The sequence below is a fragment of the Barbus barbus genome (genome assembly GCF_936440315.1).
Source record: "Barbus barbus genome assembly, chromosome: 5".
NCBI lineage: Eukaryota > Metazoa > Chordata > Actinopteri > Cypriniformes > Cyprinidae > Barbus > Barbus barbus.
In genome coordinates this window covers 30,380,710-30,407,117 of record NC_136733.1, presented here as the reverse complement: position 1 = coordinate 30,407,117, position 26,408 = coordinate 30,380,710, and the positions used below count along the sequence as shown (strand labels likewise).

The 26,408-nt window shown below is 37.5% G+C and overlaps 2 protein-coding genes across 9 annotated transcripts; one reads left to right on the top strand and one right to left on the bottom strand.

Moving 5' to 3' along the window:
• Positions 1-385: 385 nt before the first annotated feature.
• Positions 386-14,001, bottom strand: LOC306870440 (uncharacterized protein). Of its 8 annotated transcripts, none has more exons than XR_013784269.1 (20): positions 13,888-14,001; positions 10,446-10,472; positions 10,023-10,331; positions 9,582-9,646; positions 8,759-8,819; positions 8,355-8,615; positions 7,756-7,956; positions 7,455-7,648; positions 7,332-7,368; positions 7,197-7,219; positions 7,006-7,072; positions 6,098-6,295; positions 5,775-5,968; positions 5,639-5,675; positions 5,447-5,490; positions 5,278-5,311; positions 2,085-2,303; positions 1,589-1,773; positions 605-1,471; positions 386-484 (listed from the first exon to the last, which is right to left on the bottom strand). XR_013784269.1 is itself a non-coding variant. In XM_079417716.1 (19 exons), the coding sequence occupies exons 2-19, from the start codon at positions 10,462-10,464 to the stop codon at positions 1,457-1,459; spliced, it is 2,163 nt and encodes a 720-aa protein (XP_079273842.1). In that variant the 5' UTR covers positions 10,465-10,472; positions 13,888-14,001; the 3' UTR covers positions 394-1,456. The 8 variants fall into 8 exon arrangements, 4 of the variants coding, with proteins under 4 accessions (XP_079273842.1, XP_079273843.1, XP_079273841.1 ...); XR_013784270.1 differs by having other exon boundaries at positions 8,759-8,870; positions 13,888-13,994; XR_013784271.1 differs by lacking the exon at positions 7,756-7,956 and having other exon boundaries at positions 13,888-13,994.
• A 3,962-nt stretch (positions 14,002-17,963) lies between these two features.
• LOC306869487 (uncharacterized protein) lies at positions 17,964-21,568 on the top strand (the record flags this gene model as incomplete). The annotated part of the gene is made up of 9 exons (XM_079416255.1): positions 17,964-18,079; positions 18,233-18,297; positions 18,390-18,426; positions 18,545-18,591; positions 18,688-18,754; positions 18,985-19,188; positions 19,322-19,480; positions 20,939-21,136; positions 21,501-21,568. Exons 1-9 carry the CDS (start codon positions 18,028-18,030, stop codon positions 21,566-21,568), a joined length of 897 nt encoding a protein of 298 aa, XP_079272381.1. The 5' UTR covers positions 17,964-18,027.
• Positions 21,569-26,408: the final 4,840 nt, after the last annotated feature.

The following is a 26,408-nucleotide window of genomic DNA, read 5'->3' as shown; positions in this document are numbered from 1 at the left end:
GTTTCTTGATCCTTCGCCTCGGGGGGTTATTGTTCATCTCTGCGTTCCGAAGAATCTCCAGAGGCCATGCTGGATTCCTGGATAAAGTGTCCTGAAACAGGTTGGTGTAGCGTTTTCCAATGTCCAAAAGTGTTTCTTTGTTATAGGTGATCAGTGCCGACGTGAGATGTGTAAAAAGAGAAAGTAAAACTAAGTAAAAAAGTAGATAAAAGCACAATCTTAGCGGAGCGACCTGGACGGCATCCGAACAAAGCAGCGCCATCTTGGATCAAGATCCAAGCTGTATAGTTACTGTACAGCTATTCCTTCTAGACGGAAAAAATGAAATTAAAAGTGCAATAGTATAAATTAACAAACGGTAAGTCGGGAGAAAAAAAAAAGCATAGTGAGGGACCAATTTCATAGTAATGTTTTATATCCCTTTGTCTTCAGGCAGAGGTGCAGAAACAGATAAGTCATCAATAAACATGAAAGCTACAGAGTGCTTTACATATGAAACTGGTCACATGCTTAGAATAAATTGTATTATGCACAGTTCGTTAAGTTCTGCAGCAGTTCAGTCTGTGTCCTCTAGATATTTTTTTCAGATGCGCTCGTATCAAACTAGGCTAGCCCAATGTACGTATATCGATATCGATTACTTATTACTTCATACCGTATCGCTTATAAAAATTTATATCGATATATCGTACAAACTCGATATACCGCCCAGCCCTAGACTTTAGGTCTATAGTGATTATTAACATAAACCTTATTTAATAAAAGTTTTTTTCCAGTTAAACATAACACACAAACACACCAAATTTACTGTGATTTGTAATTCTAAGTATTTTTCTTATTACAGGCAATGATTTAGAGTAAAGGCACAGTAGCAGACAGAATGTATCAATACATCATGTAGATTAAATACAGTATAATTAATTAACACCAACACAGAAACAATTCACTGAAAATCTCTAATTAAATACACAGAAATTGAGTTAATTTGTTAAGTAGTTATACTTGCCTCTGCATTAACATAAGGCTGTAGACTTTGCAATGCAGCATGGAGAGTTTTACTGCTTTGTACACTCATTGTCAGGTTATTTATTTGCATACATTAGTAGCCAATAGGACTTTTCCGTATAATGCTTTGTAAATGCCTGTCAACATGCTAGGCTTCTGTAGGCTAAATACAATTCAAGCACATGCCATAAGGAAACAAAACAAAGACTTCTGAGACAAATGACATCTGTTTTTAGTTCACTGTGGCTGGAATAAACCGGATAATATTTAGACAGCTGATTACATTATTGCAAATATCTGCACTTGAAGCACTCATTAAAAACATCTGTATTTGATAGACACAAGCTAAAGTGGATCTCAACTGTGAAGAGTCCAGGTATGAGTCAAAGGATTTTTCTGAATGGTTGATGAGGTGATTTATTGATCCTCAGTGTCATTCTGCTCCCCATCCTTAGTGGTCTCTAAACTATACAAAAGACAGAATTGATTACTGTGACATATATTCAGTGATTACCTTTGAATCACCCCCTGCTTAAAGTCTGCAATAACTAATATTATAGTTAGAAAAAAAGAAAAGAGTTACCTTTTTTATCCAGTCTGTGACTGCAGAAATTGCTTCCCTATTTTTTTTGCAGTCAGGCAGTCCTTCACCATCACAGAAAATACAGTCCACCACTAAAACGGCCTGACTTTTCACATATCCACTGCTGTTTAGGACAGAGTCTGAATCCAGTGTCTTATGGAGAAAAATGACAACAGTAGGCTTGTCTGAAGAGAAAAAGAGAGAAAGATATTCTCAATAATCAGAAAAGTTGAAGAAAAAGCTAATTTCAAATTAAAGCAAATCTTTTACCTAACTAATATCAACCTGATCAATACTAAAGCTAATGAACACATTTATTCAAGATGAGAGTGAATAATAAAAATATTTATGGTGTCTTTGTTTTTCCAATTTTTACATTTCTAAAATTTTTTTGTTGTTGTTTGGAAATCTAGTTGGCATTTATTTATTTATTTTAAATAAAACATACTCAGAAAAAAAACAAGCCATTGTGTCAGTAAATGTTACTGTTCTTCACCTCTCTTGCAGTTTTGTAATGTTGCATTGACGTCAGATGATGAACAAACAGGACAGAAGAGCAGAATGATTTCACTCTCCTGCATTGTAGAAACATTCCTCAGAGGCACCAGTTTGTGTAAAGCATCTTTAAAGTCCTCATCACACTTGTATGTGTTGCTAGTCACATGGCTAAAATAATCAACTGGATGGGAGGAATTGCATGTCATCTCTCGCACATCTGAAAAAAAAAACATTTATAAAACCAGATCATGATATAAAGTCACATGAAGTACATATTTAACTCAAGTTAAAGAAATACTGACTGAATACAGTATAGGGTTTATGGAATAACACTTTCTAATATGTTTTGGCAAAAAAGCAAAAAAAAAAAGTTCTTCATGTAACATCTAAATTAACTCTTTTTTTTCAATTCAAAAGTATTTTATTCACTATTTGAAAAAAAAATGTATAAAAGCTGTCACTGAGCTGTCATTGCAAAATGTACACTTTTGTACCTTAAAGGTATCAATATGGACCCTTTAGGTACAAAGGTGTATTTTTTAAAAAGGTACTGTCCCAGTGAGAGCTTTTGTACCTTTTTTTCTGAGAGCATACACTCTTAAAGGTGCCGTAGAATGGAAAACTCTATTTACCTTGGCATAGTTGAATAATAAGAGTTCTTTACATGGAAATGACATACAGTGAGCCTCAAACACCATTGTTTCCTCCTTCTTATGTAAATCTCGTGAATGCAAAAGACCAAAAAATAGGCGAATCAGAACATAACACCAACTCTGACGTTACAGTCGGGATCACTAATAGCTACGCCGCCAACATTTGCATCGGCCGCCAGCCGACCAGCTGAATCATCAGAAGTTCTGCAGGTATTGTGAAGAAACAAGCGAGGACAACAGGATGACACCACGAAAATGGCAGATCATGGAAATAAATGTTATGTTCCAGGCTGTGCAGGGGATGTGAAGTGCAGAGATGGGTTGGTGTCTGTATTCAGAAAGGCACGGAAAGCGTTTTAATAAAATAACGGGAGCCACTAAAGGCACATGGTAGCTGCTTGCTAGCCTGTTACATTACAGTACATAAGATTTTACTTACCACATAAACAGAGTAAGGAGAGATGCCTGAGTATGATCGCGAATGATTTACAGATCCTGAGCACCACTGACAAGCATCTGATTTTGTAAAATGTGTGGTAAGTACTGCCGCTCCATAGTATAAACGGAGTAGGTGCGATCACGAATCTCGAAAGTGAAAGTGAAACTAAAAAGCGATCGTGCATTCGAAAGCAGTTTCAATGCCCCGTATATTAATAGCGGATCCCTGATGCCTGCATATTATTTACAGTATAATTACCCAACAATATAACTGCGCGAGAAAGTATTGAAATATATATTTTCCCTGTGTTTCCTTCCTGCTGTGTGAGCTACTAAAATGAGCCACGCTGTGAAACAGCAAATCAGAGCAGAGCTCATTATTATTCATGACCCTGCCAAATAAGGTAATACCAGACCATTTAATTCTAGGGACAAATCCTAAGTTTGTAAATGGACATGTAAAACTGTTTCTGGAGATTTTTTTGCCCTTACCTAAGCCACATACCTTCTATGTAGATATCAGAGAACAATTTAAAATATTGTATCAATGCATTCTATGGCACCTTTAAAAATAAAAGTGCTTAAAACGTTCTTCACAGCGATGCCATAGAAGCATTTTTGTTTCCACAAAGAATCATTCAGTCAAAGGTTCTTTAAAGAACCATCTCTTTCTTACCTTTTTATAATTTGAAGAACCTTCTTTCGCCACAAAGAACCTTTTGTGAATCAGAAAGGTTCTTCAGATATTAAAGGTTCTTTATGGAACCGTTTAGACAAAAAAAGGTTCTTCTATGGCATCATGAAGCACCTTTATTTTTAAGAGTGTATGACTGAATATGACTCACTATATTAGGTTACATTATGGCGCTTTCCACTGCGTGGTATGACTTGGCTCGGCACGGCTCAGAACAGCACGACACGGTTCGCGTTTCCACTGCAGTTTAGTACTGCTTTAGAGTGGGCGGGATTATTCACGTGTCGTTATAGTTGCTGCCGTGACTCCTGAAAAACGTTTTAATTCCGTGTCGGTCCATCAAGCTCTCGCTGGATCCGCTCCTCAGCTATCACGAGAGGATCCTCTGTACTTCCTCAACAGACAACGAAACAGCCATTTTTTTGGTTGTTTAAAAAAGGTGCGCTCATTCAAAACGGTTGCGTTCGATCCTTCGCTGGCTGTGCTGATTTAAATCTAGCGGGTCTGTGGTGTATCTCGTATCTGTATCTCGTGCCGAAAGTTCAATGATGCAGGCAGTGACGATTTTCTCCGGCCAATCAATGAACAGCAGAGTTTACACGTCATGTTTTGGTAACGGTACGGCTCGCTTGGAACCTCGGCCGAGGTGGTACTAAAAAAAGTACCAGGTAGGCCTACTGTACCCAGGCTCGCAGATGGCACTAGGGACGGGGGGGACATGACCCCCCCAGATTCATAGTGACCCAATCCGTCCCCCTCACTGTCTCTACGAAAGGCAACATCAGTATACGGAGGATAAATCAGGGTTTCCGCTATGTACATTAGCCTAAGTAGTGGCAGCCAGGCCACATGCACTAAGCCATTTTTGAAAAACACTTTTGACCGCAGTGTCTGACCTAGTCCCAAAACACGTGTAGCCAATCAGCAGTAAGTCTTGTACTGATAGGGAGAAGAGAGCGCTCTATTTGAGTGCACAGAAGTCAGGACGTATATTAGCAGATCGACTATAGATAGAGAGAGATGGCAGATAAAAAAAAGAGGAAAATATCATAGAAACAAAACATTAAAAAGAATGCCCCCCCCCCCGACAACTGGACTGCTGACAGCTTGGTCCCCCCCAGTTAAAAAAATCCCATCTGCGCCCCTGACTGTACCCAGTGGAAAACCCACCAAAAGTGAGCTGTACTGAACCGAACAGAGCTGTACCATGCAGTGGAAAAGCGCCATTAGTAATTTTAAGGGTCCAGATTCCAAAAAGAAAATTCCTTATTTCTAAGACATTATTTTCTAGCATATTTGGAAAACATATTTATATATTTGAGATATGATATATTTGATTTTAAGTTTAGTTTTGATTAAAATCATCATCATATCAAATGTAACCAAAGACAGTAATTTTAACCTACTGGATTTCTGTTTTGGAGGTCCCACTGTACATGCCTGTACAGAAAAATAATAATGAATCTGAATGGTCCTATTCAGTCGTTTTTTAATATAACTATAAAAATTATATATGTGAAATTTACATATATGTATTTTATAGAAAGTCAATTTCAGAAAAGTGTTTGTTCTTACCTTTGCCAAAGATGTCAATCTATTTTGCAAGCTAGATGATTTGTCTGTTTCAAAATAAGGGACAGTTTTAAAAATTAGAGTGTGTTACTGAGCATTAAGACATGCAAATGGAAAAACAAAACTAAAAATGATGTTTTATTTTCTTTAGATTAAAAATAGGCTTTATTTATTGATAAAGTAACTTTAACCTACGTTGACATGGTGATAATGTGATGCCTCTTTTTGCCCCCTGCAGAAAAATTGCAATAAGAGCTTAATTAGTAACGTATAATGTGTTCATTACATTTTAGAGCAGTGTTCATATTTTATGGAGCATCTTGTTAAATACCTGTTGTAGTAACCAGTTCACAACTTTGTCAGTTGAATCTGAATTCTTCTGACACTTCAGTAATCCTGTATCCTCATAGAACAGACAGTCCACTGTGAGTATGTCTGTCCTGTTGACATATCGGCTGCTGTCTGGGACCACTTTCTCTGGGTCAAACGTGGGATGAAGCACCACTAGAACAGTTAGCTTAGAACCTATTTAAGGACATAGACAAATTTAAGATAATTTTATCTGAAATTCTTGTACGTGTATCACTTTTAGGCAGAGTATTCTGTAAATTAAAAACTTTATTTAAATTAGTGTGAGAATGATAATCAAACAACCTGTAGAGTTAACAAAACTGTTCAGTGCTGCTTCAATGTTAGTTCCAGCTCGAGAAACAATAGGACAGAAAACTAAAATAATGTCACTCTCGTCCACTGTATGACCTTCCTTCAGATTCTCAATGCGGGTTCTCAGAATGGTGAAAAATCCCTCGTGACAGTTTTCTATCTTTCCAGCCAAAACGGAAAACACCTTTTCTGGAAAATAAATTGGGATTGAATAAGAACAACAGGGGAATGTACAAATATGACTAAAATGAATGCAAAGTAATAATACAGTTTTAAAAATGAATTTCTTTTTCTAGGCGGTAGGTGTCCAGGAAGATGAGTTATTCTGTTCTATAATAACTCTTGGCAAAAGTAAAAAATATTTCAAATGTGTGACTAAACAAGTAGTTATTGTGAGATCCCTCATGTGACGAGTGGGGCGGGGCCGAAACCCATGGGAACGGAGCGAGGCCGGTGGAGTTAATGATAATAAGCGACACCTGCACCACTCACCGGTCTGGAGTCCCACGGAGGAGCTCCGGAAGGATAAAAGGAGGAGTGATGACAATGCAAGACTAGAGAGGACCAGGCCTAGACTTTATTTTGTGTGTGGCAGTCGTCCGTGAGGGGCTGCCGCTTTTACTTTTGTGTTTGTTTATTTGTATTATTAAATTCTTTAAATGTTTGCCGGTTCCCGCTTCCTTCTTCCCGATCTACGAACTGTGTTACACCTCATAAGATACAGCCTTCCTGTAGCTCAAATAGTAGAGCATGGCGCTAGCAACGCCAAGGTCATGGGTTTGATCCCCAGGGAAAGCAAGAGCTGACAAAATGTAAAAACTGTAACTTGAATGCAATGTAAGTCGCTTTGGATAAAAGTGTCTGCTAAATGCACAAATGTAAATAAGATATAGACTTACTTGTACTAGGTTCGTTTTTTGCTGTTTTCCGCCTCTTTATATTAAATGGCAGAAATGGACCCTCTTTCTACAGACACAGAACTTATAGTGAAATTCAGTCACAGTATCTGGATAAACACTGTTTGGCATTTTAAACAGCAACTCAAGCACAACAATATAACATTTAGCTTATTAAATCTGCACAATCTTACACTTTCTTGATGTTGGATTTGTCCTGGGTTTGTTGTTAAATCAGTAGAAGTGAAGATAAAACAATGAGCAAAATATAAGTAATGTTACTTATTTACTGAGGTTATATTTAATGACAAAAAGTGACTTTAACCTACTTTGACGTGGACGTATTTTGACACCTGTTTGCCTCCCCTGTAGAGAATGATTACAACATGAGCTTATGAGTAAACAGTGACGTGTTTTTCAAATGAAATATTTTAGAGCATTTGGTAAAATACCTGTTGTAGTAACCAGTTCACAACTTTGTCAACTGCATCTGAATTCCTGTGACACTTCAGTAATCCTGTATCCTCATAGAACAGACAGTCCACTGTGAATATGTCTGTCCTCTTGACACAGCTGCTGCTGTCTGGGACCACTTTCTCTGGGTCAGTCGTATGATGAAGCACCACTAGAACAGCCAGCTTGGTTTCTGTTCAGGAAATAGACAAATCTAATGTCCTCAACATTAAAATATCCTGAATATTCTGAATTATAAAAAATATTTATTACTTAAATGTCACAATAAACTCGAACAACCTGTCTTGCTGTTGAATATTTCAAGTGCTTTGGCAATGTCAGTTCCAACTCGGGAAACAACAGGACAGAAAACCAGAATAATGTCACTCTGGTCCACTGATGGAACTTCTTTCAGATTCTCAATTCGGCTTTGTAGTATGTCAGTAAAATCCTTATCATGTTTTTTTGTTTTTCCAGTCCGAACGATGCACACATTAACATCTGGAAAATTCAACAGCATGGGAAAAAAACAAAACAAAACAAAACCAAAAAAAAAAAAAAAACAAGAGAGAGAGAGACAAGAAAATCTTTGGTTTTGGATATGCTCGTTCATATCCATTTTGACAAGTTTCTGTTCCTTCTCTTTCACATTAAAATTACATTATTTATAATCATATATTTTAACTAGCTAACCCGTGTCTGTTAACATGTCTTTCTATCATTCATTTTAATCACAGATAAGTTTCTATCGTTCTATTTGTTCTGAGGTCACTGAGATCTTGATCATGGCTGATCTTCATGAGAATATGTATGTTCAAGTGCAGATGAACTTTGGAATATACAAATATGATTCATTCAAATGTATCCTGACAAACTATAAATGTGACATAAACACTTACCATTGTCCAGTAATTTCTGACGTGAACATTGCGGATAGGAGATATTGTTTCCTGGGTTAGTTTCCTGTTCCTTCGGCTTACAGGTACTGGTTTCCATCTCTATCCCTGATAAACTCATGCTCTCATTCATAGCTCTGTTTATATTTTCCTCCTCAGTCTCATCCTGGTTCTCTTCAACGTTTAAGTCTGTCTGCGGCACAGTAGCATTGATGCCCTGAAGATCTTCCTTTCGCAGATCTGATTTTTCTAAACTATTGAAAACTTTACGAAATCAAGCATATTAAATTCTTAATAAATGTTTATATACATACACAATATAACCACATTTAATTTATTCTGTATTGAATAAATCAAGTTCTCTGTGTTCAAATTTAATTTACTGTAAGCATTCTAACAGAACTCACCTGCCAATAAAGCAGAATTAACCATTTTTATTTTCTCCTCATTAGTCCATATTTTTTCAAACTGTTGAGAAGAACATTGTCCATTACCCTTTCATGAAATTCCTGAAATATCCTATAAAATACTCAAGCAGTTCAAATACAATGGAGGGTTTCACCATTTGATTATAAATGCAATATGTTTATAATCATTTACTAAATTCTATAATTATGCTTAAAACCTGTTAACAGTGTCAGAACAAATAAACATCATTGGCTCCTATTGCACCCAGCTTTTGTTTCCATTTATATAACCTGATTCAGCTCATATATGTGCATATTATGCATAGAGGAGCAAGTGTTGTTGTATACAGTATAAGAAACAATTTCCACTGTTATCCATTTGATTTGATGATCCAACAGAAAAAAAGTGCTAAAATGAGTAGTACAATGGCTTGTACCTTTAAGGGTACTGCCCATGTGAAATCTTTGCACCTTATTTACCCAAATGTTCACTGTAGTAGCCTATCTTAAGGGTACACCACGCATCTTTTAGGGATAGATAAGGTACAAAGTTACCCCTTTAAGGGTACTGCTGTCTTAGTGACAAGCTGTGACTGCAAAATTGTACAGCAACAATGTTACCTACAGATGTAAAAATGATTTCTTTTGAATTAAAAAATGCAAATGATTTTTTGAAATGACAATTGGAAACTTAATGGTAACTTAAATGGTTCATTAAATCTAATTGGATCATAGAGACCTACAAAATATGCTTTCAGTTATTTACATTTGTTTCATAAATTAAAATCACACTGTATAGTAAGCTGTAGACTTTTTTTATTACCTGTTTAGTCCATAGTGTGGTTATTTGTTGAGACATTTCATTCTGATCTTCATGGGTCTTTATTGCTGTTGGGAAGCATGTTGTGTGAATCACAGGGAAATCACAGTAAAACAGTGAATATAAAAACAGTTAACTGTATACAGTATGTTAAAACAGAGTAATGCAAAAGTTTAACCAGTTAAAATGAGACTATGTGATAATCAGCAAATTGTGGGAATGAAACTTGGCACTCTTCAATATTTTTGTAAGGCTGGTGGGTTTGGATGGTTTGTTAATTTGTTACTCTAAGAACTGTTAAAATAGATTAGATCAGCACAGTAGGTCTCATTTCTCAGTTTACTGATTATACTCTGATCAAACACTTAACAATCCTCTGGATTTCAGTTCATTCTGAGGTTAGAGCTGGTGTAGAATGAAGCTACAAGTATATGAAACACTCACATTTCCTTATTGTTATCTCCGCTTTCCTGTCTCCTCTGGTGACCTGACACAGGTAATCACCAACATATGATTCTCTGACATCCTTCAGCTGTAAGGACACAACTCCACTCTCCAGCTCCTCAATGCATAGACTCATTATGCCTTTATAACTCTCCCCCTCTATCAACCGTCTGTTCTTATAGAAACACACGCAGTCTGTTTCCTTAAACCATCTGATCTCCATATCGACAGCACTGATTTCAGGAAATAGGTGACACCGAATGGTGGAGTCTGATTGAGATTCTTCAGAGAAAAATATCTGAAACTCATCTGTGTTGGAAAAAGAGAAAAATGTGGACTCAAACAAATTAATTTGATCTTTTATATGAAATCAATGGCATTTTGAGCATGAAGGAAAATAACAATTATTTTAACAGCACTTACTGTTGATTTCAGCCTCCATTTTCTCTCCTAAACAGGAACATAAGGCACAAAATTATGGAATCAATTTAATGCCATATATATGTGCAAGAGAATTAAAGCATCGCAAAAGAAAATAAAGGTTTGCAAACGAAAATGAAAGTATTGAGAAAAATAAATATGCTATTTGCAACCAAAAATAAAGAATTGCAAAATATAAATGAAACGGAGCAAAAGCAATGATTTTGCAGTACATATTTTCCATGGCCATATCTAATAATTTATTTATAACGCTGCTTTTATTTTGCGTTTCAGTCAAGTTTGAGCTTGGATACCGTTTTCCACTTTGCGCTTCACGTTTCTGCGCATCTCACTTTGTGGCACTGTTTTGACATGGGGGCGGAGTCAAGGGACGGGGGGCGTGTACAACAGGCCTGGACATGCCTCCCTGGAAGTGACGTCATCGGCCCGAGACGCAGATCACAACTGATCCAGTCATTGAGCAGAGGCATGCAGGTGGATCATTTCCTTTTATTCACTAGCTTTAAATCATGCATTTTTCATTTTATTAACTTTATTAACAAATGTATATATGTATTAGCAGCGTTTGCTCAAGTTAAAGAAGTTGTTAATATGAACATCTGCTGTTTATTTTTCAAAGTGTGCACACTTTTATAGCATTAAAATGTGTATTGTTTCATTTGGTTAACTAAATGTGTATTAACAGTACTTGTTTAAAATCTCTTCACCTGTGGGAGGATGCCAGCACACAGCGTTCTTTGTTTACATTAGTTCAGAGTTACTGCTAGTTTTAATGTAAAAGAATGCAATTAACTTCATAAACTATACATCATTAAAAAGGTCTAAGACACAAGCTTCATATCGATCTCGACTTCGTTTTTCATTAACATAACTCCTGGCATAAATTAAGAAATGACTGTCACTGGAAGATTTAAAAACCGAAGCTCGAGTCTTTTTGGTTTAGTTTAGTCGTGGCCACCAGATATTAATGGGTAAACCCGCGTGACCATAGCAACCTGGGATTATCAGAGATGTATTTATTAATATTTTATTTTGAACTAAGAAATTATACAATTATACTTCTCGGGCTAATGATGTCACTTCCAGGGAGGCATGCCCAGGCCTGTTGTACATGCCCCCCTTCCCTTGACTCCGCCCCCATGTCAAAACAGTGCCACAAAGTGAGACGTGCAGAAACGTGAAGTACAAAGTGGAAAACAGTTTGGCAAGCTCAAACTTGACTGAAATGCAAAATAAAAGCAACGTTGTAAATAAATTATTAGATAGGCCTATGGCCATGGGAAATATGTACTGCAAAATCATTGCTTTTGCTCCATTTCATTTATATTTTGCAATTCTTTATTTTTGGTTGCAAAACTTTATTTTCTTTCGCAATGCTTCAATTCTCTTGCACATATATATGGCATTAAATTGACTCCATACTAAATGGTCAACATTCCAAACTGTCACTTCACTATTCACTTTTAGCTATTTAATTGTAATTGCACTTAAGTAGGCTACATTTAAGTGATTCGATGTCTAGTTATTTCCATGGTTATTTTAAACGGTTAAAGCTGCACGTCAACAAGTTTACACCCTTGCTAAAAGCTGCAGTAAAATAGAGAGACTAGTGACACCCAGTACGCGAGGTAATTCGACAACTCAGTATTGACGGCTGGTTCACCCAATCAAATGAATGGTAATCGCTCGTAATAATTCAGTCCGAACTTGTTAATCAGACAAGTTTTGTGAATCGGTGAAATATGTAGCCGGGTCATTCTTCAGTTGGGGTGGCAAATGAGAGACAGAATTTGTAAAAATGCTTGTTGTTTTTTCTTCTTCTAATAAAATATATAGCTATGCATTTAAAATTAGTTTAATATGCTATATCCATTAAAATGAAAGCTTAAGAACATTTTGATTTTAAAATAATTTCAATCAAACACTGGTGACACAGCCACTTATTTCTATGTCATTTTGAAGTAACACCACAGACTTTATATTGCAGTTACTATAGGTTGAAAATAGGCTATAGGCTTTTCTATATACCAGAAAAGACAGTAACACCACAGACAAATCAGCCTCAATCCAGACTTTTCTAAAATGGAGGCTGCCATCATGATGATTTCAAGATCAATGGACATTTTGGAAATATTAATAATAGTATGTACTTAACTTTTGATTAAAATATGTCAGATCTGCAAGTTATCAACATAACACCACAGACACTAATAAAGTGACACATGAAATTGTCAGAAATTTAGCAAAATTTAAGAAAATTAATAAGACAGAATGTACTCCCCACGCACCCCTCAAATCAATCAGCACCTGCAGTGACCTTTACACACAGGAAGTAGTCCAAATAGAATTCCCCCTTTTCTTAAAGGGGTGACATCCATTGTGTATTTTTTAAAACATTTTAATAATTGTACATGTTAAATAAAATCTATATTCACAACATAACCACTTTATTTGTGTTAATAATGTTATATTGTTGCAATTACATTCCATGATACCTCTCTAAGGTATGGCGGGAACATGCATATTTTGTTACAAATGCAATCTCTAAAACTCAGTTAAATATGTATTAAAAAAAAAACTAATAACAGTGCACAAATTGTGTTTACCCTACAGAATACAAACATGCACACATTTCATGATTTATTGGTATTTAAAGTTTATTTCAACTGTTGTAAAGTAGAGGGACACCACTTACCACCCCAAATGAAAAATGATCCAGCCTATAGCGTAGGTCCCCCGAAACACCAGGGGCCCCCCTTGCTCTCAAAGATGTTTTAATTTTAGTTTCGTTTTTGAGTTTGGCCAGCAGTTATGAAAACATATGAACCGTTTCTCAAACAGAAGGCTGCATCCTCCGGAGGTCGCATTTGTAGGCTGCATATGTCATCAAGCCTTCAGTTAACTGAGCATTACATTCGCGAGTCAAAAAGCATATTACAACAATTCTCACTTAACTAAGAATAATGGTCAAATTTCTAACTCTTAATATATAAGATCTTCTTCCGGAGGATGCAGCCTTCCGTTTGAGAAACGGCCATTAACCCCCACTCCCCCAGTGACACAATTTTTTAGGTTTAGGATCGGCACTGAGCCCATAAACTGTTGATAGAGAGGGTTATCATACAAATCATAGAAACAAGCAGTCCATAATGTTTATTTTTGCGTTAATACATTCGATGTTCTTTGATCCGGTAGAGAAGCACGCCCTCTTTATATTATAAAAAAAATAAGTAAATTACGAAAAACAAAAATACAATATTGAGATTTTTACAGTCAGTCTGACGGACCCAGATGTATTTTAGTACGTATGTATGATGTATGTGTTGATGAAAGGCAAGGTCAATGAAAACAAGTAGGTCTAAATTTTACCTTAACTTACATTTTGTTTTTAGTTAGCATGAATGTTGTCATTGGCTTTACTTACCTTTTTCTTCAAATCTGCTGCTTGCTGTTCTCTGAAACAGATGAACTGAACAACTCGTTACACTGGTCAGATCAACACTGTAAAACTTCTTTCACTTTCATTTTCTTTGTAACTGCAGTTAACACCTCCCACGCGATTTCTTAAAATGCACTTGAATGCAGCATTAGATGAAATTATTTGAATGGATAAATAAATAAATAAATAAATAAATAAATAAATAAATAAATAAATAAACAAATTTGTTCGTTAAAGATGAGTTTTGAAGGACAAAATTATAGTGACTGCAGTGTGACTTTAAACTTTTTATTTGTCGAAAATCCAAAAACAGTGCGTAGAGGTGTTTAACTGTTTTTCTTTATTTACCCTCAAAAATTGGAAGTGAAGTGTGACAACATGCCCCTTAGGTGGGGTACATTGTAACATCTGAGGGGCACGTTGTAACATGACCATATGACACCCTAAACTGTTATCTGATCTCATGAAGAAAAAAAAATATAGCTACAAGACAAACTAAAATATTTTGTCAATAAAATCGAATAATTATTTATTTAAAACAAAATAATGGCGTTTTTTAAGAATGAAAAATAATCTGATTTTGGAGTTTGACAATGAACACATTGCAACCATGCTTGGGACGGCCCACATAAATAATAAAAATGTCTTGAAATAATAATTTCTGAACATTAAACATTGACTGTCAGTCTTTATTCACCTGTTTCTCGTTGTTTCTCATGATAATTTATTAAAGTAAATAGGGTGAATTACATCGCGAATGTCATAGAATAACACACAGGAGTGAACATACACCCGGAGCAGTGGGCAGCCAATGTTGCGGCGCCCGGGGAGCAGTTGGGGGTTTGATGCAGTTAACACCTCCCACGTGATTTCTTAAAACAGTGCTGTCAGGTGTTTTCTGTTAATGGACATGACAGCTCAGGCTGTTTTCGCCCAGTCAGCATGAAATGATTAACAAGGTCATTACCTCCATCTTATATTTCTTTAGCCGTAGCCTAAAAAGAATAATTCAAAACTAACAGCGTTTCTGCCAGAAAAGATGTGTAAAGACTTTTTCTGTTGCTGATTACCTGCCATCATTTGTTTGGATTTTACTCTGATTAGAGTCACACTCCCTATTTAATATGCATGATTTGCTTTGCAGTTTGTTTTTAATGGTCTGCATTCAGTAGGCTACAGTTTCCCAGTAGGGGGCTCTATTTGATTATGAGTGTCCTAGTCGGAAATTGGCCATATAAGGTCTCTCTAAGGCCGTTCATGTCCAATTTCCGACAAGGAAGCTCATATTTACAATAATTCCGATCGCACTTGAATGCAGCATTAGATGAAATGATTTGAATGGATAAATAAATAAACAAATTTGTTCGTTAAAGATGAGTTTTGAAGGACAAAATTATAGTGACTGCAGTGTGACTTTAAACTTTTTATTTGGCGAAAATCCAAACACTCCGGATAAAACAGTGCGTAGGTGTTTAACTGCAGTTAAAGAGAGACTGAAAGTGAAAGAATTTTTAATCTTATCTCAGACCAGTCTTTTGTGTTGTTAAGGTCATATTTCAGTTCTGCGAGCCGAGACAGGATAGTTAAAATAGAAAGGTAGGCTAAGTAAAGTCCATGCAAACATACATCCTAACTTTTATAATGCAACAGCAACCGGATGATTGTGCTTTATCTTGTAGCCTACCTAGGCTACATATGAGCCAAACCACACACGGGGGCTATCTCTACCCTACTTTGTTTCTCCAAGCTTGATAATGTAATGTTATCAGTGTTGGTGTGTAAATAGTTAGGCTACATGTAACTGTAACATTCTGCTCTGTTTTAGTTGTGTTTTTCCATGGCTTCTGTTGACCCAGTTTCCCTGATTAGTTAATTAGCCCCTCACCTGTTTCTGTTTTCGTATGATTATGACCTGCCTTTATAAGCCTGTTTTTGTTTTTACCCATTTTCCATTGCCCGGCTTCCTACTACTCCATGCCCGCCTCCTGAACCCCCACCCTCCCTCCTCTGTTGGCTTATATTTTTCCGCGCAAGGATGCGCCGTTCCGGGAGGGGGCGAACTGTAACATTCTGCTCTGTTTTAGTTGTGTTTTTCCATGGCTTCTGTTGACCCAGGCTGTGTCCAAATTCAGGGTCTGCATCCTTCAGTACTCATTTGAAGGATGTTACGTCACAGCGCCGCGACGAAGGCTGTCCAAATTCGTAGGATCCTTCAAATGCGGCCCACAAATACGTCCTCCTTTTCCCCGAATTGGAAGGATGGGTGTGGTGGATCCTTTCCCGTCCTACCTATCCCATAATTCTTTTCGGCAGAGCGTAATGGCGGACGAAGCGAGCGGTAGCGGAGTGGGAGAGGAGTTTCTCTGACAAAACAAGCTAAAGTTTATGCTTCGGCTCAATGAATTTGTAGGAGAAATTAGTAGAATACTTAAAAACAAATAAAAATAGGCTATAATGGCTTACCTGGATGTGACTGTCTTGTAGTCTGATATAAAAAACTCTCCGACAACGAGCAAAGAACGTATTTAATTTATTTAATTGCTTTATTTCTTCCAAAATAATTAAAATGAGAATTAAAATGAGGAGAATAACTCTTTGTTTGTCCATTTTCCCGCTTCTTGCTTGGTGCTGTCACGGTTGCTAGGCGACAGGTTATGAGCAATGGGTAAGGGAGGGAACTGAAAGAAGGGTAGGCTGTCCAAATTCACAAACACCGACTTCCGGGTTTTGCGGACGTCGGAGGATCCCTCCTCCTTCAACAGGGTAGGAAGGATCCTAAGGAGGATGCAGACCCTGAATTTGGACACAGCCCCAGTTTCCCTGATTAGTTAATTAGCCCCTCACCTGTTTCTGTTTTCGTATGATTATGACCTGCCTTTATAAGCCTGAGTTCTCCCCAGTTGAGTTTGTCTGCTATTGGTTATGTTACGTTTTTCGAGTTCAGTATTATTAAAAGATTATTGTTTTGAGATATTCCTGCCTGCCTGCCTCGTCTTATCTGTCTGCCTGGGGAAACTGTAACAGTAACGGAATTACGTAATTTAATTACAAAATAAATATAACTGTAATCTGTTGCAGTTACAGAGATAAAAAATATGTAATTAAATTACAGTTACTCATGAAAATGTTAACGATTACAAAGGGGGTTACATCTGAATATTTTCACACATATACAGATTTGATTTGATTTATTTCCCAAATTGCATTGACTGCTTTAAAATACGAAACACCAATGTTTCAGGAGTTTAGGAGACAGTAGGACAAATACTTAGACTATTCGATAAACGTTTTATTTCCTATTTGGGTTTATGTATATGGGAGAGCGGGGCACAAAGTAACACTTTTTTGACTTTCTCAAATTGTGTAAATCCACATGGGGTTCAGAGTATAATTTTTTTATCCACAATAATTTCACACTTGTTTAGTATATCGCCTTATTTCATTATTACAGTGTATACGTTTTTCTTTATTTACCCTCAAAAATTGGAAGTGAAGTGTGACAACATGCCCCTTAGGTGGGGTACATTGTAACATCTGAGGGGCACGTTGTAACATGACCATATGGCACCCTAAACTGTTATCTGATCTCATGAAGAAGAAAAAAAATATATATACAAGACAAACTAAAATATTTTGTCAATAAAATAGAATAATTATTTATTTAAAATAAAATAATGGCGTTTTTTAAGAATAATCTGATTTTGGAGTTTGACAATGAACACATTGCAACCATGCTTGGGACGGCCCACATAAATAAGCCAAATGCTTTACATGTCTTGAAATAATAATTTCTGAACATTAAACATTGACTGTCAGTCTTTATTCACCTGTTTCTCGTTGTTTCTCATGATAATTTATTAAAGTAAATAGGGTGAATTACATCGCGAATGTCATAGAATAACACACAGGAGTGAACATACACCCGGAGCAGTGGGCAGCCAATGTTGCGGCGCCCGGGGAGCAGTTGGGGGTTCGGTGCCTTGCTCAAGGGTCTCACCTCAGTCGTGGTATTGAGGGTGGAGAGAGTGTTGGTTATTCACTCCCCCACCTACAATCCCTGCCGGACCTGAGACTCGAACCCACGACCTTCGGGTTACAAGTCCAACTCTCTATCCATTGGACTATATGCAAAATAGCACAAACACAATATACAAAATATACAATTCAGTATGTACAGGTATGTTAGGTGCACATTTGAAATGTAATAGGTATGTGTGTTAAATAAAAAATAAAAAGTATGATAGTGTCGTGTGTTTCATGTTAAGAGTTCAAATGTTTGTCAACAGGACAGACATACTCACAGTGGACTGTCTGTTCTATGATGATACAGGATTACTGAATTGTCAGAAGAATTCAGATTCAACTGACAAAGTTGTGAACTGGTTACTACAACAGGTATTTAACAAGATGCTCCATAAAATATGGAAACCGATCTAAAATGTATAAGACATGTCACTGTTATCTTATGCTGTAATCATTCTTTACAGGGGAGAAAAGCAGGTGCCAAAGTTTGTCCAAATCAAAGTAAGTTAAATAGTTTTTTTTTTCTTTTTCTTCAGGAAATATGACATGTTGAAGCTATATTATTTAAATATACATGATTGTTTATCTTCATTTCTACCGAACACAAAATATTTTACAGACACAGAACAAGTGCAGGGTCAAGGAAAGTCACACAAATCAAAAAAGGTAAATTCAATATTGTTACATTTAAGTTGTTTATTTATTTATTTTTTAATCCAGATACTGTGACTGAATTTCACCACAACTGTTGTGTGTCTGCAGGATAAAAGTGAATCTAAATCAGCGCAGAAAGAAAGGGTGAAAATGACGGATAACAAACCTAAGACAAGTGAGTCTGTGTCTTATGAGAGGTCTCACACAATAACTCTTGTTTAGTCAGGGATATTAAATGATTGATTCTTGTGAGTTATCAGATAAGAATAAGGCATCTTTCAGGACACCATGCTGGAGAATGGAATTGATTTTCAAAACTGTTATTTTATAATTATCTTGGATCCAGTTTTGTATAAATATTTGAACTTTTTCGTTGTACTTATTCCATCCCAATTCATTTTCCAGAGGGGGTCAAAATGTTCTCCATATTGGCTGGAAATGTGAATAACTGTGACCAGAAATTTATTGACATTCTAGAAAACCGAATTAAAAATCTGAGGAACGTTCGCACAGTGGACGAGAGTGACATTATTTTGGTTTTCTGTCCCATTGTTTCTCGAGCTGGAAATGACATTGAAGCAGCACTGAACACGTTAAAAAGCTGTACAGGTTGTTTGATTAATCATCACACCATTTTATATATATATATATATATATATATATATATATATATATTAATTTTCAGAATGCTCTGACTCAACTGATACATTTCAGAAATAATATCTTAAATTTCGTTGAACAGACTCTGAACAGACTCTGTACCTGAAGCCGACTGCTGTAGTGGTGCTTCATCACACGTTTGAACCAGAGAAAGTGGTCCCAGACAGCAGCCGATGGGTCAAGAGGACAGACATACTCACAGTGGACTGTCTGTTCTATGAGGATACAGGATTACTGAAGTGTCAGAAGAATTCAGATGCTGTTGATAAAGTTGTGAACTGGTTAATACAGCAGGTATTTAACAAGTAAAATAAAAACACTAAAACTAAAACTGCTTTGTAATTTATTAAACACAATGCTGTTTACTAATTATTATTAAAATAATGATCCACGAAAAAACACAAGTCCAGGGGAAATGCAGAATTATAGGCTTACTATAGGTCCTGGGGACCCTGCTCTATATATTTCTATGTTTCCCTTACCTGACACACTCAGTTCAGTTCATGGAGCTCTCTCCTAAAGAGGTGATGATCAGAATCAGGTGTGCTAAATAAGAGAGACATGCAAAACGCGCAGAGCAGAGGTCCCCAGGACCAGGATTAAGAACCACTGCTATGGGACATAATTACTGTCAAGCATGATACTGTACAAACGTGTGTTTTGTCACTGCAGAAATGACAAAACAAGGACCAGACAATGTGGTTTCTCTATAATGTTGCAAAGGGCACTTCTGTTATGATGGAGTGATGTCTTAAATAGATGATATAGAACTTCCAGTAATACTGATGCTTTACAAATTGAATCATATGTTTTATTGTTATCATTAGTACTAAACTAAAGCTTCTAAAAGTTTGGCAGCATATTCAAGCTCTCAAATGCAAAAGTGTTAGCAGATGTACTGTGTCTGAGGAAGCAAAAGGAAAGCTCCATTTGCACATAATGGACTTAGAAATGGTGTTAACTTAACTTAAAACAACAAGTTGAGAACTCAAAAATCTGCTGAAGCTGGTTGCCTTAAAATTTTAAGTTGGCTCAACTTTTTTTTTTTTTTTACGGTGTACTTAGAAAACGTTGTTTTTGTGAAGAGATTAGTATGCGCTAAGATTGTACTTAATGAAAACCTGACCTAGCCAGTATTCGCCAGTACAGTGTTAACCAACAACAGGAGCTGTGTGAGGAGAGTAGGTTTTTATATTGTGATGAATTACACCAGTGGAAAAAGTTTGGTAGATTGTCACAAAGATTAGGTAAATTTATATAGCTCAGATTAATATTGCAGGGAGCTGATACATCAGTGTCATTGAATCATGAGTGTTTGGGATCTTCACTGATGATGAAGGATGGTTCATCTTATTCTTTGGGAAACAATGAATAATTAAGTAAAAGCAATTACTTGAAACAAATTTTAGTGAGTATTGGTGTTGGTTGGCAGAGTAAAGACTAAATGAGTCATCTGTGTGTTTGACTATTGTGCTCTTCAAAACAAAAAGGATCATTAGCAATCTCACATTTAATGATATCATTCATTTCTACTGGAGAAGAAACAGGAAACTTCAGGAGACAGTAGGTTAAAATTACATTTGATGTGCAGTTTGAAAATGACTTTTAATAAATAAATATATAAATAACGCTTCATATTTGTCATATTACCACATGGAGCATTTTTGATCTGGTTTTATAATTGAGTTGTTTTGTTCAGATATGCAGCAGATGACTTCTACTAACTCCTGTCCAGTGAATTATTTTGTGAGTGTGACTGGAGATGCAGAGGAGCATCATAAGTACTTCATAAATGCTCTACAGAAAGAGATGAATCTGAGGAAGGTTTCTACAGTACAGGAGAGTGATGTCATTCTGCTCTTCTCTCCTGACATCAGTGAATATGGCAAGAGAATAGGTGAAGAAAGAACAATTTTACTAGTACATCATTCATCTAGTACACAACTGATGAATGAATGCATGAATTTGTCTTTGGTTTGTCTTGTTTCCGAGATAAAAAAAAAAGAAAAAGGAAAATAGGATATTGAAAAAATTTAAAAATAAATTAAGTACTAATAAATAAATAAATTACTTAAAATAAATTAAGTTTATGATTTTATTATTGACTTTTATCTTGAATAAATGTGTTCATCACCTTTGATATTAGTGTTGTAAATGATCTGCTGTAATAGAAACAAAGCTTCTTCAGCTATTCTATACTGCAAATTAATTTTCTCATGTAACATATGGGTATTGACAATATCTTTCTCTCTTCTCTTTAGAAAAGCCTGTTGTTCTCATTTCTCTCCATCATACAGTGGATCCAGAGAGTGTCCTAAAAATCAGTTAACTTAAGTATAGACAAAACATTTTCCCGGTGGAATGTATTTTCCTTCAGGGTAAAGGACTGCTGGACTGCCCAATAAACAGAGAGGAAATTTCTGCAGTCTTAAGCTTCCAAAAAAAAAAAAAAAAACCTAAGGTGACTGCTTTTTTATTGAATAATCCTTACCTAATGCAGACTTTGAACATTGCGTGTTTCAAAGGTTATGATTGAGCACACATCACAATATCAAATTCTGTGCTTTGTGTGTTTTAGTGATCATTGAGGATGGGGAATAGGATGACACTGAGGATCAATACACACCCGTCGCTCTAAAAACAGCTTTTTGACTGAAAGGATTTTTTAAAATCCAGAGTTTGAGTCCTGGCTCGCAGACCTTTCCTGATCCCATGTCCTCTCTCTCACCCACTTCACTTCCTGTCGCCCTACTTGTCCTGTCTAAATAAAAAAGGCATAAAATGACAACAATAAATCTTTAAAATAAATAACTTGTATAAGTGTGATTGATAAGTATAAGGTGTAAAAGTTTGTTGAGTGAGAATGATTGGTAACACTTTACAATAAGGTGTCATTTGTTAACATTAGTTAATGTATTAACTAACATGAACAAACAATGAACAATACATTTATTACACTATTTATTAATCTTTGTTAATGTTAGTTAATAAAAATAGAGTTGTTCATTGTTTGCTCATGTTAGTTCACAGTGCATTAACTAATGTTAAAGCACAACTTGTGATTTTAATAATGCATTAATAAATGCTGAAACTAACATGAACTAAGATTAATAAATGCTGTAGAAGTATTGTTTATTCTTAGTTCATGTTAACTAGTTAACTAATGTGAACTAATGAACCTTATTGTAAGCATTGTATCCTTTATAAATGATTTTTCCAACATTAATAGGCATTAGTAAGCAGTTTATAAATACAGCTATACATGTTTTATTCTTGAGCATATCTATAATGTTTAATAATTGTATTTTCATACTTTATTAATGATCATTTGATCATTTCTAAATGATTACGTTATTTACAAACCAATTATTTAGTAGCTGTCAGTGGTTCATAAGATCATTTAGAAAGTGTAAGTAAATTATTAATAAACTATTTAAAATGTACATTTCTAAATCTTATTATTTAGACACGAAAATAGTTGCTCTGTGTTAATAAATGCTTTATTAACACATTCCTGCTGTAATTAATGATTATGTCACATAGTTATAAAACATTTAGTAGTTGCCAGCCATATATTTTTGTGAGCTCATCTAAAGTGAGGACTATTCATACCTTGTAAAGCATTTACAAAGGAGATTTAAAGGCTTAGTTATCTTCCAAACAGAAAAGTTAAACACAACACAGAGGGATACAGAACACAGAAATATTTATTTCAAGATGCATAAAATGAAACTGTACAACTGTACACTTGATAAAAAAAAGAAAAATAGACCTCTGCGATTTCATAGAAAAAAAACTAAATAAAACTTCAAGTTTCATTTTTTGCATCTTAAAATAAATATTTCTGAGTTCTGTATCCCTCTGTGTTGTTTTTGTTTATTTTTTCTGTTAGGAAGATAACTAAGCCTTTAAATCTCCTTTGTAATAGATATGCTTATAAATGAAGAACAAGGCATTTATAGCTGTATTTATAAACTGCTTAGTAATGCCTAGTAATGTTGGGACAATGCTTTATAAAAGATGAAATGACTATTTTTGCAAAATTGCATTTTTACCAGTAATGATTCAGCTTGAGGGTGCTACAATTGAATTGCCATGTCAATTGTTGTCATGTTTTACACTCAAACTTGCAATGTCTAAAACTGCACTTAACTCTCTAGGTCTATATACCCCCCTCCCCCCAAAGAATTTTGAATGAATTTGATGAATGTTACAGAAGAAGGACAGAGAGATGGATGAATAACCAGATGTTTATTGTCAACAGGTGAGCAGTGATGCGTGAAACAGGTGAGTATAGTACTTGGAGGTTTTCGGTAAACGGCAGAATGGTAACTTGATAATCTTCTTACAACAGAGTGCTGGAAACTGGAGTCGACACACACCTCGCACTGATTGCAGACTTGGAAGGAGCACGGGAGAACACACTTGGGAGGAAACACTGCGGGTAAGTAGACAAGGAGGTAAGTAGCAGGCATAGAACTGTGAAGCTATAGCAGTCCTCTTCGCAAGAACGAGACGGACACTGAGTGCTTAGAGGTGTGTGTCTTTATGGCTTGGTTGATGAGTGACATGATTCAGTGCAGGTGCGTGTGATCAGTATTCAGGTGAGGGAGTGTGTTGTGATTGGCTGGTGACAGAGCCTGGCAGATCTGTGACATTACGCCCCTCTCCACGGCCCGCTCCCGAGGGGCGAGGATCCCGACGTCGTGGTGGTCTACCCCTCCCTCTGGGTGCTGGTCGTTCCGGATGGCTAGCATGGAATTCCTCAAGCAAGACAGGATCAAGGACATCATCTCTGGGAACCCATGATCTCTCTTCTGGGCCGTAGCCCTCCCAGTCAACAAGGTACTCAAGTTGACCACCAAGGCGCCGGGAGTCCAATATCTCTTTGACTTGGTATATCAATGGGAGAGGGGGTTCCTCTGTCGTGCCAGGCTCTGTGGGGGGAGAAACAGGAGAGTGGTAAGGTTTTAACAGTGAGACGTGAAACGTGAGGTGAATCCTGTACTGAGGGGAGCTGGAGCTGGTAAGTGACCGGGTTGACTTGTTTGACAATGGTGAAGGGACCAACAAATCTGGGACTCCGCTTCTTAGTCGTCGTCGTCGTGGCGTATTGTCAAGTATGGTGACCCATACTCGAAATTGGTGCTCTGCGTTTAACCCATCCAAGTGCACACACACAGCAGTGAGTAGTGAACAAATGCACACACACACACACACACACACCCAGAGCAGTGGGCAGCCATGCCCGGGGAGCAGTTGGTCTGGGGTTCGGTGCCTTGCTCAAGGGCACCTCAGTCGTGGTATTGAGGGTGGAGAGAGCGCTGTACATTCACTCCCCCCACCTACAATCCCTGCCGGCCGGGGACTCGAACCCGCAACCTTTCGATTACGAGTCCGACTCTCTAACCATTAGGCCACGACTTTCCCCCACGATTTCCCCCACGACTTTTCTTGCAGGGTAGGCGCATCCGGATGTCCTTGGTTGACAGCCAGACCTTCTGTCCAGGTTGGTACATGGGAGCTTTGGACCTACGAAGGTTGGCTGTTATTTTGTGCCTACGCACTGCTCGCTGGAGATGGTGGTGAGCAGCGTCCCAGACCCTCTCGTTCTCTCGGAACCAGTGATCCACTGATGGTACATCCGCTGGTTCCGCAGACCAGGGGAACATGGGTGGCTGGTAACTGAGTACGCACTGGAACGGAGCTGGCTGGCGCAGTTAATTCTGGGCGTACTCGGCCCAGCCAATGAACTGGTTCCAAGAGTTCTGATGGCCATGGCAGAAGGTTCGAAGAAATCAAGCTACCTCCTGAATCTTCCTTTCGGTCTGGCCGTTCGTCTGGGGATGGTATCCACAGGACAGACTGATGGTCACACCTAGGAGCTTGAAGAAGGCTTTCCATATTCTTGATATGAATTGGGGTCCCCGGTCAGAGACTATATCCTCTGGAATCCCAAAGTATCGGAAGACGTGGTTGAACATTAACTCGGCAGTCTCCATTGCAGTGGGCAAACCTTTGAGAGGAAGCAGACGACATGACTTAGAAAATCGATCAACCACCACTAGAATGCATGTGTTACCATCGGAGGACGAAATCAACTCCTAGGTGTGACCAGGGCCAATTGAGAACGGACAGAGGAAGTAGCTTGCCTGCTGGTAAGTGGTGTGGACTCTTAGACATGGCACAGTCTACACATCCCTGGACGAACCTTCTGACATCTTCGGCCATATTGGGCCACCAGAAGTGGTCTCTCAGCAGCGAGAGGGTGTTGTTGGCCCCTGGGTGGCCAGTGCCCAGAGATGAGTGCACGGATTGGATGAGTTGTGTGCGTTGAGCCCTGGGGATATACTGCAAGCCGGGTGGACAGGCCAGCGGAGTGGCTGTGGAAGCATTGGTGGAGGAGAATGGACTCGAGTTCCACTGAATGGTACTTACGATTATTCTTTCGGGAATGATGGACTCGGGTTCTTCGTTGGTTTCTTCTTGGGAATCATAGAGGCGAGACAGGGCATCGGCTTTGACATTCTTGGGGCCTGGACGGTAAGAAATCGGGAAGTTAAAGCGTGTGAAAAAGAGGGCTCATCGGGCTTGACGAGGGTTCAGTCTCTTGGCCTGTCTAAGATACTGCAGGTTCTTATGGTCTGTAAGAACTGTAATTCTGGATGAAGCGGCTATAAAAGTTGGCAACGCTGAAGCTCTTTGATGGAGTCAGGAGTGGGCCATTTACGTATAACTTTCACCATCCCCTCGTCCATCTGGATGCCACTGCTGCTGAAGTTATACCCAAGGAACTGCACTGAGGACTGGTGGAAAGAGCACTTCTCAGCCTTGAGGAATAGCTGGAAGTCTCTCAGGCGTTGCAGGACCTCTGCAACGTGGCGGCTATGTTCGGCCATGCTCCGGGAGTAGATGAGGATGTCATCTATATAGACCTACACAAATTTGTGGAGATACGAACGAGAATGAGAATCAACTTGAACAAAATAGTATTTAATAATCAGGGCCCATATGTATAACATTTCTAAGAAATGCTCTTAAGAATAGTCTTATGCTTTGACTTAAGTGTCAAAAAATTCTTAGTAAAAAGCAGGACTTTTCTAAGAGTAGGAGACTTTTATAAAGAAGCTTTGAGAAGTTTGAGATCTGCTAGTGAGCGACGCCTTGTG

Bases quoted from the DNA above. Each gene is read 5' to 3' on its own strand.
- LOC306870440 (XM_079417715.1), bottom strand. The intron at 5,491-5,638 runs GTAGGTTAAAGT...ATTTTGAAACAG, and splicing joins CACATTATCACCATGTCAAC to ACAAATCATCTAGCTTGCAA. The intron at 1,467-1,588 runs GTAACTCTTTTC...TGTATAGTTTAG, and splicing joins TCACAGACTGGATAAAAAAG to AGACCACTAAGGATGGGGAG.